Raw genomic sequence first — 11,056 nt, forward strand, 5'->3', positions numbered from 1 at the left:
GGCAGGTTTAAAGGGGACATCGAGTGTTGCTCTGCCCGGGGCAAATCTAAGAAGCCTATACGATATGCACGTGGAGAAGTCGGGTGGGGCCGCGGCGAGATCCTGCTGAAGGTACTTGTTCAGGGGGTCCGCACCCTCCAGCACTCGAGTCCTGGTCCGTGCGTCTCGCGGGGACACGGAACCACCGCGCTGCCGCCGGCCTGTTCACCCGCCGCGTCTGCCAGGAGGCCGGACTCGCTGCCGCGGGCGACGGGAGCAGGAGGCGGCCGCGCAGGGGCGCTCGCTCCCGGCACGGCGGGCGAAGACGCAGCGGCGTCGGGGCGGCCCGAGGCGCCGTCTCCCCGGCGCAGGGGGGCGCCGGGCTGCCCCGCGCGCACCTGCGGGAGGCCGGCCTCGCCCTCCCCGCGCCCGGCCCGCCGCCCGCCCGCCTCCACCCCTGCCCGCAAGCCCGGTCCGGCCTCGCGCTCACCCGCCTCCGCCTGCTCGCGCCGGGCTCTGCGCTCGCCCTCAGCCGCCCGGCTGCGCAGCGTGCGCCCCCGCGGCCCCCGACCCGCCGCGCGCCTCCGAGCCATCTTTGCCCGGGCAAGACTCGCCTCGCGCGTGACGCGCCGCGCCGCCGCGGGACGCCCCCGGGCGGGGCGGGGCCTGGCCACGCCCCCTCAGGACACACCCGCCCAGCCCACCCCGAGCCTGCGCCGCAGAGGAAGCTCCGCCCCAGCCCCGGAGCACCAACGCCAACTGCAGGAAGCAAGGAGCGGCAACGCCCATCTCTCTCCACTTCCGGTGCGTTGCGTCCTCGCGCTCCCAGAGGCCGGAGGGGCTTTCGTGCTCTCGCGAGAGGCGGGAAAGGGCGCGGGGCTTGAGAGATGGCGGACGACGTAGACCAGGTGAGTGTCGTCTGCAGCAGGCGCTCCGGGGCGGCCTCCCCGCGTCCAGGCCCGGCTCTGCCCCGCTTCACCTCCCGGGGTTGCTTTCCCCAAGCTCGCGGAAAGGCCGCCAGCCGTGCCGCGCCTTTCTGGGTCCTCACGGCCTCCATCCGCCTCCGGGGGAGCCGCGCCCCCTCCGAACGCCGCCTCGGGCCCTGAGCGCGCTCTTTGCTGGAAGCCCGCTGCAAACGGGTGGTTCCTCGCGCTCGCCGCTTCCCCCCTCCCGAGCCTCCGCTGTGCCCTCGCCTGCCTCGCGGGCCTGTCGGGGTCCGGTGGAGAGCCGGCCCGTCCCGCGAAGGAGGCGTCACCGCCGAGCGCCGCGGCCGCCACACGGGCAGCGCGCCTCGCCAGCGTGGTCCTCGCGGGGCCGGGCACCGGCACTGCATGCGGGCAGGGGCGGGGGGGACGTGGAGACCGGGACGCGCGGTGGAGGAGGCCGCGACGCGGCGTGACGGCGGCGGGCGAGCCGCCGGAGTTCCGAGCAGCGGATGGCCCTCACGCCTGGCCTCCGCGCTCCTCTCCTGCCGGCACGCGCCCCCTCGGAGGTCTCTGCGGAGCGGGCCGCAGCCCCTTCAGCCTGCTGCGGGATCTCGTCTCATCGCGGAGGACTCCCCTGGCCACCGGCGTCAGACAGCACTCTCCCAGTCTGCGTGGTCCTTCCGCACAGCATGTTCTTCGCTCCCGTGAAGTGCGCGCTGCTCTGTGTCGCGTCTGTCCCCCGCAGCTGGAGTGTGCGTTCCTTAAGACCCAGAGTTTGTTCGCTGGTCTGGCCTCAGGGTTTAGAACGGTGCTGGAAACGCGCCACAGGGACGTATCGAGGGAATGAATCCAGTGATCACGGAGTCCCCTTTGAAAAGGCGGTGCTTAAAACTACCGGATGAAGAGGGCGGACAGTGGGTAGTAGGGCTCTGTCATGCGTCTGTTCTTCCAGTGTCACGATTGCTTCTCTGCCCGAGAACGAGCTCCTTGAGGGCAGGGGACTGACTTCTGTATCACTGTAACCTCCTAGGTGGTTAGCTGGTCCTTAACAAACACTTATTGAACTGCGGATGGGGACCAGGTGAGGTGGTCAGGATTTCTTCTGATGCTGCTTCTTTTCTTTCTTTTAATTAAATCTAGCCCTTTAAGGCTGCAGAGCCTGTAACATTCAGTCACCGTACTCCACTGGCCTCATGTACTGGCGGAAGCAGCTCTCCTTGAATAATCTTAACTCTCCTGGCTTCAACCATCCCTTCCACAGGGACCCGGGTCATCCTAGCCCAGCTCTCTTTGAACCTTATGTTTCCTACAGTTAATAGTAATAACAAGAACCATTTATAAGTACTTCTCCGTTTGCCAGATACTATTTAAATTACATCAGATACATCAGTTAAATACATTAGCTCATTTATTCCTCACAAGAATCATGAAGGGAAGATTGTAGTTTCCTCATGTTGCAAACAAGGAAGCTGAGAATTGCAGATGGCGTGATTTTTAATCCCAGTTCATAAGCGTCAGAATCAGGAGTTGAACCCACACTGCCTGACTGGAAAGCCAGCGCTTTCAGCCGGTGTTCTGTACTGCCTGCTCAACGTTTCAGCTTGCTGGCCACGTGGCACCCTGAGCTCAGCCTGCCCTGTGCTGAACTCGTAATCCTGCCTCAAACATTCCTCTCTGCTTAGCATTCGGGCTAGTATGTGGGAGTCATTAAATGTAACTTCTTCAAATTACTAAATGGTATTTGAGATCAAGCTGAAGTCCCTGATAGAGTTACTCCCTACACACTGGATCGGGGTCGGACAGTTTGGATTCTGAGCGAATAGAGTGCCCTCATGTTTGTTTTCTCATGTAACTCCTTTCTGTGTGTGTATATTTCAACCCTCATTTATCTTTGTGTCAGGTGCTGTTGTAAGCCTTCGTTGATGTCATTTAAGCCTCTCAAAAATAGTGTTAGATAGGCATTTTTTTGTTTGTTTTTATAAATTCATTTTTATTTATTTATTGGCTGTGTTGGGTCTTCGTTGCTGCACATGGGCTTTCTCTAGTTGTTGCGAGCGGGGGCTACTCTTCGTTTTGGTGCGCAGGCTCCTCACTGTAGTGGCTTCTCTTGTTGTGGAGCACAGGCCCTAGGTGCGTGGACTTCAATAGTTGCGGCACATGGGCTCAGTGGTTGTGGCTCACGGGCGCTAGAGCACAGGCTCAATAGTTGTGGTGCACGGGCTTAGTTGCTCCGCGGCATGTGGGATCTTCCCAGGGCAGGGCTCGAACCCGTGTCCCCTGCATTGGCAGGCGATTCTTTACCACTGCGCCACCTAGGAAGTCCAGGCATTGTTGTTATACAGATTTTGCAGATTAGGAGACTGAGGTATAGATGGGTTAAGTAATTTGCCCACGGTCACACAGGGCACTGGTGGTTCAGACACTTCACTCCCTAGTACTGCCTTACTAAGCCTGTTTCTTTTATCAGCAACAAACCACCAACACTGTAGAAGAGCCCCTGGATCTCATCAGGCTCAGCCTGGATGAACGAATCTATGTGAAAATGAGAAACGACAGAGAGCTTCGAGGCAGGTTACATGTGAGTAAATTTATTAAATCACCTTGAACTCAGATTATTTCCTTACCATTGCTCCCTTCTCCCACCCCTTTGAAATGTAAAAACTGTCCACTCTGAAAGAGTGTTTTGAATGTAGACAAGAAGGAGGTGGAAAGCCACCCATATTTCTGAAAGCCAAATGCAACTGTGTTTTATCCGTATTGTTAACATTTTTTTCTCTTGACAGAAATGGTGTGTTTATTAAAGAATATTTTCACTTCTTTCATTTTTTTCCTTTCTGTTTATTTGTAAATAGAATTTGTCCTCCATTGTCATTTAAGTGTTCTTTAAATTACTGATGTATGTATATAAATTTGTGTTTTGTTGTGAAAAACTTGACAGCACAGACATACATGGAATAAAAGGTGAAATGCCATTTCTTCTGTTGGTAACTATTTCTTCCATCGGATCTGTAGTCTTTCAGGTCTTTTCTGTATATTTACACACATGTACATAAATGTGTCTCTGTATGTGTGTATTTGCACCTTATACACCACCTCTAAAAAATAAATGGGACCTTGCTATCCATTTTGGAGAGGCACCTTTAATCGTTCATGGAAAGTATTGATCATGAGTGCATATAAATCTCCTTTCTTTTAATGATTATGTTGAATTCTGTATATAGTAGCAGTGATATTAAGATTGTTTTCCATTTCTTGCTACTGTAAGCATTTTCATACAGAGACCTTTGTGTATACCTGCAGATATTTCTATAGGATCACCTCCCTGAAGAGAGTATGCTAAAGGTTTTGCCTCTTCTTGATAACTTGTTACTTTCCTGAGTGTGTTGTTTTTATTACTGCCATTTTACCCTAAAGTAATTAAAAATAGCTAGTTTTTATTGAGCGTTAATTATATACCAGGTACTGTTATTCTAAGTGTTTTGGATGTAATATCTCATTTAATCTCTATAACAACCCTATGAGGGTAGCTACTCATTATCCCCATTTTAATTTGAAGAAGTGCAGGCTCGGAAAGGTGAAGTTACTTTGCTTAAGGTCACATAGCCAGTAAAAAGAGGGCCAGACTAGGAATTTAGGCAGTCTGACTTCAGCCCCCTCTTAAGTACTACGATTCTACCTAACATGAAACCTAAAGATAAAGAACCCTCTGTGCTTCGAAAGGAGGTGGGGACCCAGTATTCTTAAATTATAGAAAGGGACACAGAACAGTGGCAACTTTGCAGAGAAAAATAGAATTGAGCTGAATCACATGGGCCAGTGGCACATAGACAGACACCATAGGATAGACATGTTTCCTTAACTCTTGGAGGCTTCTACAGTTCCCTGTGTAGCCTCCGCTGCCTCTTTAGTGAATGACCCCAGCTTGTTGTTTGTTTTCTGGCCTCACCTGTAGATCTTTGCCCGTGTTTCTGTGCTTTGCCTAGCAGTTCCCCCTGTTGCTGATTGGTTATGTTTATTTTGATGTGGGCTGGTAAACCATTTAACACTTGGCTAGAATTAAATGTAAGTGGGTTCTAAACAAGCTCCTCCTCTCTCCCACCTCGGAGTTCTATCTTTTAGTAAAATGCATGAGCCTTGGAGTTTGGATTGAGGACATTCCAGAATATCTGGGTTGCAGTGTTTGTTGATGGAGCCCACAGATGCCAAACAGTTAGTTCTGGCGAGGCTATAACGTGCAGGGTGTTGCTGTACTTATTCTCCTTTATGGTGTTTAGTTGAGGACAGGGAGGGTTGAGTGACAGGGTCTTGTGCCTTTAGGAGTCTGCAGTGCTGTCATCTTAGCAGTTAAAGAATTGTATTTCCTTTACTGTATCTATCTTGTCATGCTATTACAGATGAAGTTAAAAGAAATATACTGAAAAGTGAGGAACTGGCTTTTTTTCGTAATTAAATATTATAAATATTTATGTGACTGCCTTAGATAACAGATAGGGTGGACACTTTAAAAATAATTTCAAATTCTTTTGAGTAAATTCATTTTTGACAATAAACAGTTATATATTTGTATCAGGTCAATTAAGTTATCGTTGGAGATGATCTGCGAAGAAACAGTGTATCAGCACAGCAGGGTTATTTTTTATTTGCATGTAAAAGTTTGTGGTGTAAGTATTATGTCTTACTTGTAATTGAGCTATTTGCATATTATAAGCCCTGTTTATTATTTCCTGATTTGCTTAGTAAATTTCTTGGTCCCTCACCTTCCCACTTCAGGCTTATGATCAACATTTAAATATGATATTGGGAGATGTGGAAGAAACTGTGACAACTATAGAAATTGATGAAGAAACATATGAAGAGATATATAAAGTAAGTCCTGCAGTTCTATTCGTCGCTTTTAAAACGTCAGTTCTCAGAATCCAACAGCTTAACACTTGTTTATGGAAAGCCTGTCGTGTTTTGATACCTATTCATGGACTCAGTAGAGTGTAGCAATTAAAAAAGCAAAGGCTTTGGGGTTGGACAGACCTGGTTTCCAGTGCTGGCTTGGCCACTTCCTGTCTGGGGCACGTTGGTCAAGGGAAGTACCTTTGCAGATGTAACTTCCTCACTGGTAAGCAGGAATACTGTCACTTCTGTCGTAGGATTGCTAGGATTTGTTGAGGTATGGCTGTGTAAGGTGCCTCTGTGCTGGTGTATAACTGTAATACTGGACAGTGTTTTGTTCGATGTGGATTTATTTATCATTACTTACTAGAAACTAAAACAGAAATTTTTAAAATATTTAACTCATTAAAAATAGTAATAAATTTATTACATGTTGACATAAGTAACATTTTTATGAATAATAACCATATTTTCTAAAACAGATATTTAGTGAGGAGTGTCTTTGTTTTACATTTTGCAGATGCCTGGCTTAATAGACATCTAGTTACTCACATCTTTTTTTCTGCATTTAATCTGTTGTGCTATGTTATGAATGTCACACAGGTAGGTGGTTGGAAAGGGAGGAGTATTTTTTGTGGATACTTGCCTTTGATGCTACACCTAAACTCAACAAGCAGTAGTTTCTTAAAAGTTAGTTGTAGTGTGGAATCTAAAACTATATCAGTGAACTTTTCATACTCTTGTTATATGCAAATTCATTGGTCTGCCTTGCACTTGGAATGGATCTTTTATACATGCATGATTTTGTAACATCAAGCTCTGGTCATTTGGAAAATATTAGTTCACTGAATTATGCAGATCTTCCAGATATTGGCACATTTTATTGTTCGGTCTTTGAAGTATTGAGAAGCCAGTCTCTGAGCCTCCTAGAGCATAGTGTTTTACAGCGTAGGCTCAGATGGCAGGACCACCTGGATTCACGTCTTGACTCCCTTGCTTACCAGCTGTGTCATGTACCAGTTGCCTAGCCTGTCTGTATCTGTAAAATGGGGATAGTAATATGACTCACTTTGTACAGCTGTTGAGGAGTCATTGAGCCATTCCTTGTAAAGCCTTCAGATGGCACAGGCACGTAGTAAGTGCTCAGCGGTTAGCTGGTGTTGGTTTTTGTGGTTCAGCTTTATCCCAGCTTTCCTCCTCTTTTCAACCACTCCTGACTCCTTGGCTAGTTTTCTTTCTCCCTCTGAACATGCGATTTTTTTTTCAATCTGCATTTTTCCCCCTCAGATGTTGTTTAGTAATTCCTGTCATAAGCCATCAGTCTGTAATAGTAGTTAGTACAGCCTGAAAGCTTAAGCTCTGGGTTAACAGATCTTGGTTCAGATCCTCGCTGCTGCTGATTAGTTCTGTGACCTTGAGCAAGTTCCAGAAGTTTTCTGAGCCTCAGGGACCTCCTCTGTAAATGCCAGTACAATAACTGTGCCTTCCTCCCAGGCTATCCCGGGATGCCCTGAGGCTGGTGCTTGACATGCTGGCGGCAGGGGATGATGGGTGGTCATTGTGATTGTGGGTAAATCTGAGTCTGCAGTTTTTTTCTTTTCTGAGCTTTACTCTCTCATTTCCAATATTCTTATTGAAAATACATCCACTTTGGATGTTACTTCAAACTCAGTATATCTAAAACTAAGTCTATGGTGTTCTTCACCTTCAGAACTTCAAAATGAGGTCATTCTCAATTCCCTGTTTCTCGTCATGATTTTCTCAGTTATTTGGACCATACATCTCAGAATTTTATATAACAAGTCAGCCGAAACCTTGGTGGCTTAAAAGCACACACATTTATTAGCTCACAGTTTGTGTGAGTCAGGTGTCCAGGCTCATCTGCGGTCCTCTGCTTCAGGGTCTCTCACAAGGCTGCACAAGGGCTGGGGTCTCCTCTAAAGGCTAAAGTGGGGAAGGTTCTACTTCTGAGCTTACTTTCGTGGTTGGGAGGATTCCTTTCCTCAAGGGTTTTTGGATGGAGACCCTCACTTCGTGGTTACAGGGCCTCTACCACTTGGCAGCTTGCTTCATCAAACCCAGCAAGAGAGTTGGCTAACGAGGTGGAAGTAACTATGCAGTGTAACCTAATCATGGTAGTGACATCGCACTCACTCTTTAATACTGTATTCTGTTGGTTAGAAGCAGGGCACAAGTTTCACCCACACTCAGAAGGAGGGGGGTTATACAAGGGCGTGAACACCAGCAGGCAGGGATCCTTGGGGGCGATTATGTCAGTTATTTTGATGAGCACTGACTCCTTCACTAAACTGGCTCTGCTAAGACTAGATGGCCTCTTGCAACTGGAAGGAAACCAGAAGGCAGTGCTGCTTCCTAGTAGCAGACAGACATGATCCTTGTTTCTCTGAGAGTGTTTCTCAGAGTGTATGCCTTGAACCAGGAGCGTGTTAGAAATGCAGCTTCACGGGCCACACCCTGGCCTGCTGAGTGGGGATCTCTGCGTGTGGAGCTAGGAAACAGCCTTCAAGGCTGTTAAACAGGTTACCTTATGCACATTACAATTTGAGAACCACTGCCCTGAGAGAGTATTATGTGGGAAAGTGTTAGATACATTCATGGAAGACAGATGGGTATACTTGATTTAGCATACTGAATTTATAGATATTACTTGTATTCATTGTTGGAGTTCTCCTTTTATGTTAGTTCCAGTACCCAGGAAGCTCATAAAACATGGTTTTTGCATTTTTAGAAAGTTCTGAAAACATAACTATTACCAATATTTTCTGCCTGACAGAGAGACAGTTCTCTGTCAGATCTGCACGTGGTCATTTGTGGTACAGGTTCCTGTAAGCTAAAAAGGATACATTAATTTTCATCACCCCTCCCACCTGCACCCTAGCAGAGCAGGGACAGGATACCCATCACCATAAAAGCTCCCTTTCAGAAGAGGAAAGAGTGGGAACGGAGAGCAGTTCCTGGCCCTTTGCGGTGATGGATCCCCTGGGGAGGTGTGATAGGAGAAGAAATCCCTTGGTTAAGTCAAATATGTCGTGTGAGACATACTTATACTTACAAAAAAATTCTTTTCCATTTATCTATAATTCAGATTTAATTGGGCAACCTGTATTTTTATTTGCCAAATCTGGGTGGTACAGAGAATTCACAGAAACACCTCGCTTACGCTGGAAGACTCAGATTGTCAAAGGCCAGGCTGTGGGTTCTTTGGCAATACCATTTCTTTAAAAACTTATGACTTCTTATGTTTCTGATCTGTTTACTTCCAATCACTTCTTTGGGCCAGTAATCTCAAAGTCCTTTTCTAGACAGAACTTGCAGACCCCTTTATTTCTTTAGTTCCTCACCTCTAATTTGTATAAGTTCCTCTCCCACAGATTAGTGTTGACTACCTTGGGTCATTTGCTGAAGTAAATTTGGGTAGGAAGGCAACACCCTTAATCTGATCCTTCCCCCGGGGCTGAGTTTCTTTAAGGGAGAGAATTTACAGGGCAGCTTGGTTCCTCAAAGCTTTTTTTTTTTTCTTCCTGCTTATTGTCCACAGTTTGGGGTCTAAAAACAGGTGGCTTTCCTGGCCTTGTGAATGCTATTTCTTATCACTTCTGCTTGGAAACCAGCTAGCTCTGCCTGAGCCCATCTCTTCCTTACACTGCCCTGCGCTCTGCATCAGGCCCACAGCAACACTGCTAACACTGGGCTTTTCCCAACCTCTTCCCCCAGAACCTGTAGGTTTGGGACGTCTTTGGGCTACTTTCCAAGTTGTTGCAGGCGACAGTTTTACTTAATGTTCTACTGAGGCATAAGACTTCAGACCTTCCATATCTGTTTCCTTACTGCCTGAGGCTTGTCCCCGAGGCTGACACGAAAGGTGTGCATTCTGTATGTGAGTGCGGCAGCACGCAGAAGCAACACGTGAGGGCCTAGCACAGTAGGGTTTTATTTGTGCCCACACGAGAGTCTTTAGTGAGGGTTTAGGTCATTGTACTAGCTTTCTTCCAGGTGCTCCGTTGGGGACCCAGGCTTCCTGGCTCTGCCATCCGCTGGGTTCTCCATAATCTGAGACCATGGTGGGGGAGACCACAGAGGGGCCTTTGTGGGAGGCTTAGGGGTCGATCATCACCTCTGTTCACTTCCCATTGGTTAAAACCCATTCCACGGTGCCACCTGGTTGGCAGGGACCGTGAGAAACGTGGTCTAGCTTGTGCCAGGAGGAGCGGCGGAATGGGCTGGGTGGATAGCTGCAGCTTCTGCCCCGGTTGTGTTCCAGGAAAAGAAGCAGTTAACAGATGGTTCTTTGTGCCATAAAGGTAAGTGATTGGGTTTTTGAAGCAGTTTGTTCGTGTTATGGTGAATCTATGGATTTTTATTTTCAAATCTCTCTCTTGAAAAATAAATACTACTACTACAAATTTGTGTAAATGTGTTCTGTGTTTTTTTTCCTCTTCCAGTCAACAAAACGGAATATTCCGATGCTCTTTGTCCGGGGAGACGGTGTTGTGCTAGTTGCCCCGCCCTTGAGAGTTGGCTGAAACAAAGAATTTATCCTGTGTGGAAAATAGATTTTGTATGATTGCCTCTTTAAATGTAGAAGATATTCAAAAGAGAAACCGGCGTACATTTTGATACTAAGAAATAACCAAGATTTCTTGCACACCTGAAATAAGTTGATTTGCAGATAACTCACAAATTCTTAAGCTAAATGGCATTTTTATTTTTCTCCAACCCTTCCAATAAATGTGATCACCAAGATGCAGAACTTTTTCAGGAGTTGATTTGCTCCATTGTTTTTTTCGGACAATTTCTGGGTTTCTTTTTTTACATTAAATTTGATGTTTCCTTTTTTGATTTTTAATGCAGTCTCCTGTCTTATTCTTTAAAATAAGCACGTCTTCCATTCACTTTATCTGTACACTTTTGTGTTGCATCTGCTGTGTCTGCAGCACTGAGTTAAGTCCTGGGAACTTTAGTTTTGTCGATTTGCTTCTGTCCCTGGAGTCTTCTGGGAAGGCAGTTGTTGAAGCCAGTAACTGCAGGACAGTGAGATCAGTGCTGGTGCCGTCATGTGTGTATGGGATGCGGGGAGAGCACAGAAGAGCACCCAAGTCAGAACCATCTGGGTGGGCGGGTGTGGTGGTGATGTCTAAACACTAGCACTGCAGTGAAAGATGAAGCTTGGTTGTTACTTCTGTCTGGCCTGATTTATTTCTAAGGTCAGGCTTCAGTGGTTGTTAGTTCATTATCTAGCACAATAT

General features: G+C 47.3%; 2 protein-coding genes across 4 annotated transcripts in view; one reads left to right on the forward strand and one right to left on the reverse strand.

Annotated features, from left to right (window-relative positions):
* Nucleotides 1-658, reverse strand: part of XPC (XPC complex subunit, DNA damage recognition and repair factor) — a 36,024-nt gene extending 35,366 nt beyond the window's left edge. Inside the window, exon 1 of one of the 2 annotated variants that reach the window (XM_057704747.1) lies at nucleotides 470-658. In XM_057704747.1, the coding sequence (XP_057560730.1) occupies nucleotides 470-572 (103 nt within the window). In that variant the 5' untranslated portion in view covers nucleotides 573-658. The remainder of the gene's footprint in view (nucleotides 1-469) is intronic. The other variant, XM_057704749.1, reaches the window with a different exon arrangement.
* An 87-nt stretch (nucleotides 659-745) lies between these two features.
* Nucleotides 746-10,653, forward strand: LSM3 (LSM3 homolog, U6 small nuclear RNA and mRNA degradation associated). 2 transcript variants are annotated; one of them, XM_057704754.1, is made up of 4 exons: nucleotides 746-887; nucleotides 3,373-3,483; nucleotides 5,676-5,771; nucleotides 10,253-10,653. In XM_057704754.1, the coding sequence occupies exons 1-4, from the start codon at nucleotides 867-869 to the stop codon at nucleotides 10,331-10,333; spliced, it is 309 nt and encodes a 102-aa protein (XP_057560737.1). In that variant the 5' UTR covers nucleotides 746-866; the 3' UTR covers nucleotides 10,334-10,653. The 2 variants fall into 2 exon arrangements, with proteins under 2 accessions (XP_057560737.1, XP_057560736.1); XM_057704753.1 differs by lacking the exon at nucleotides 746-887 and adding an exon at nucleotides 988-1,657.
* Nucleotides 10,654-11,056: the final 403 nt, after the last annotated feature.

This window comes from Hippopotamus amphibius, chromosome 13, assembly GCF_030028045.1.
Source record: "Hippopotamus amphibius kiboko isolate mHipAmp2 chromosome 13, mHipAmp2.hap2, whole genome shotgun sequence".
NCBI lineage: Eukaryota > Metazoa > Chordata > Mammalia > Artiodactyla > Hippopotamidae > Hippopotamus > Hippopotamus amphibius.

Bases quoted from the DNA above. Each gene is read 5' to 3' on its own strand.
- LSM3 (XM_057704753.1), top strand. From the start codon at position 1,415: ATGGCCCTCACGCCTGGCCTCCGCGCTCCTCTCCTGCCGGCACGCGCC. The intron at 3,484-5,675 runs GTGAGTAAATTT...TTCCCACTTCAG, and splicing joins AGCTTCGAGGCAGGTTACAT to GCTTATGATCAACATTTAAA. The intron at 5,772-10,252 runs GTAAGTCCTGCA...TTCCTCTTCCAG, and splicing joins CATATGAAGAGATATATAAA to TCAACAAAACGGAATATTCC.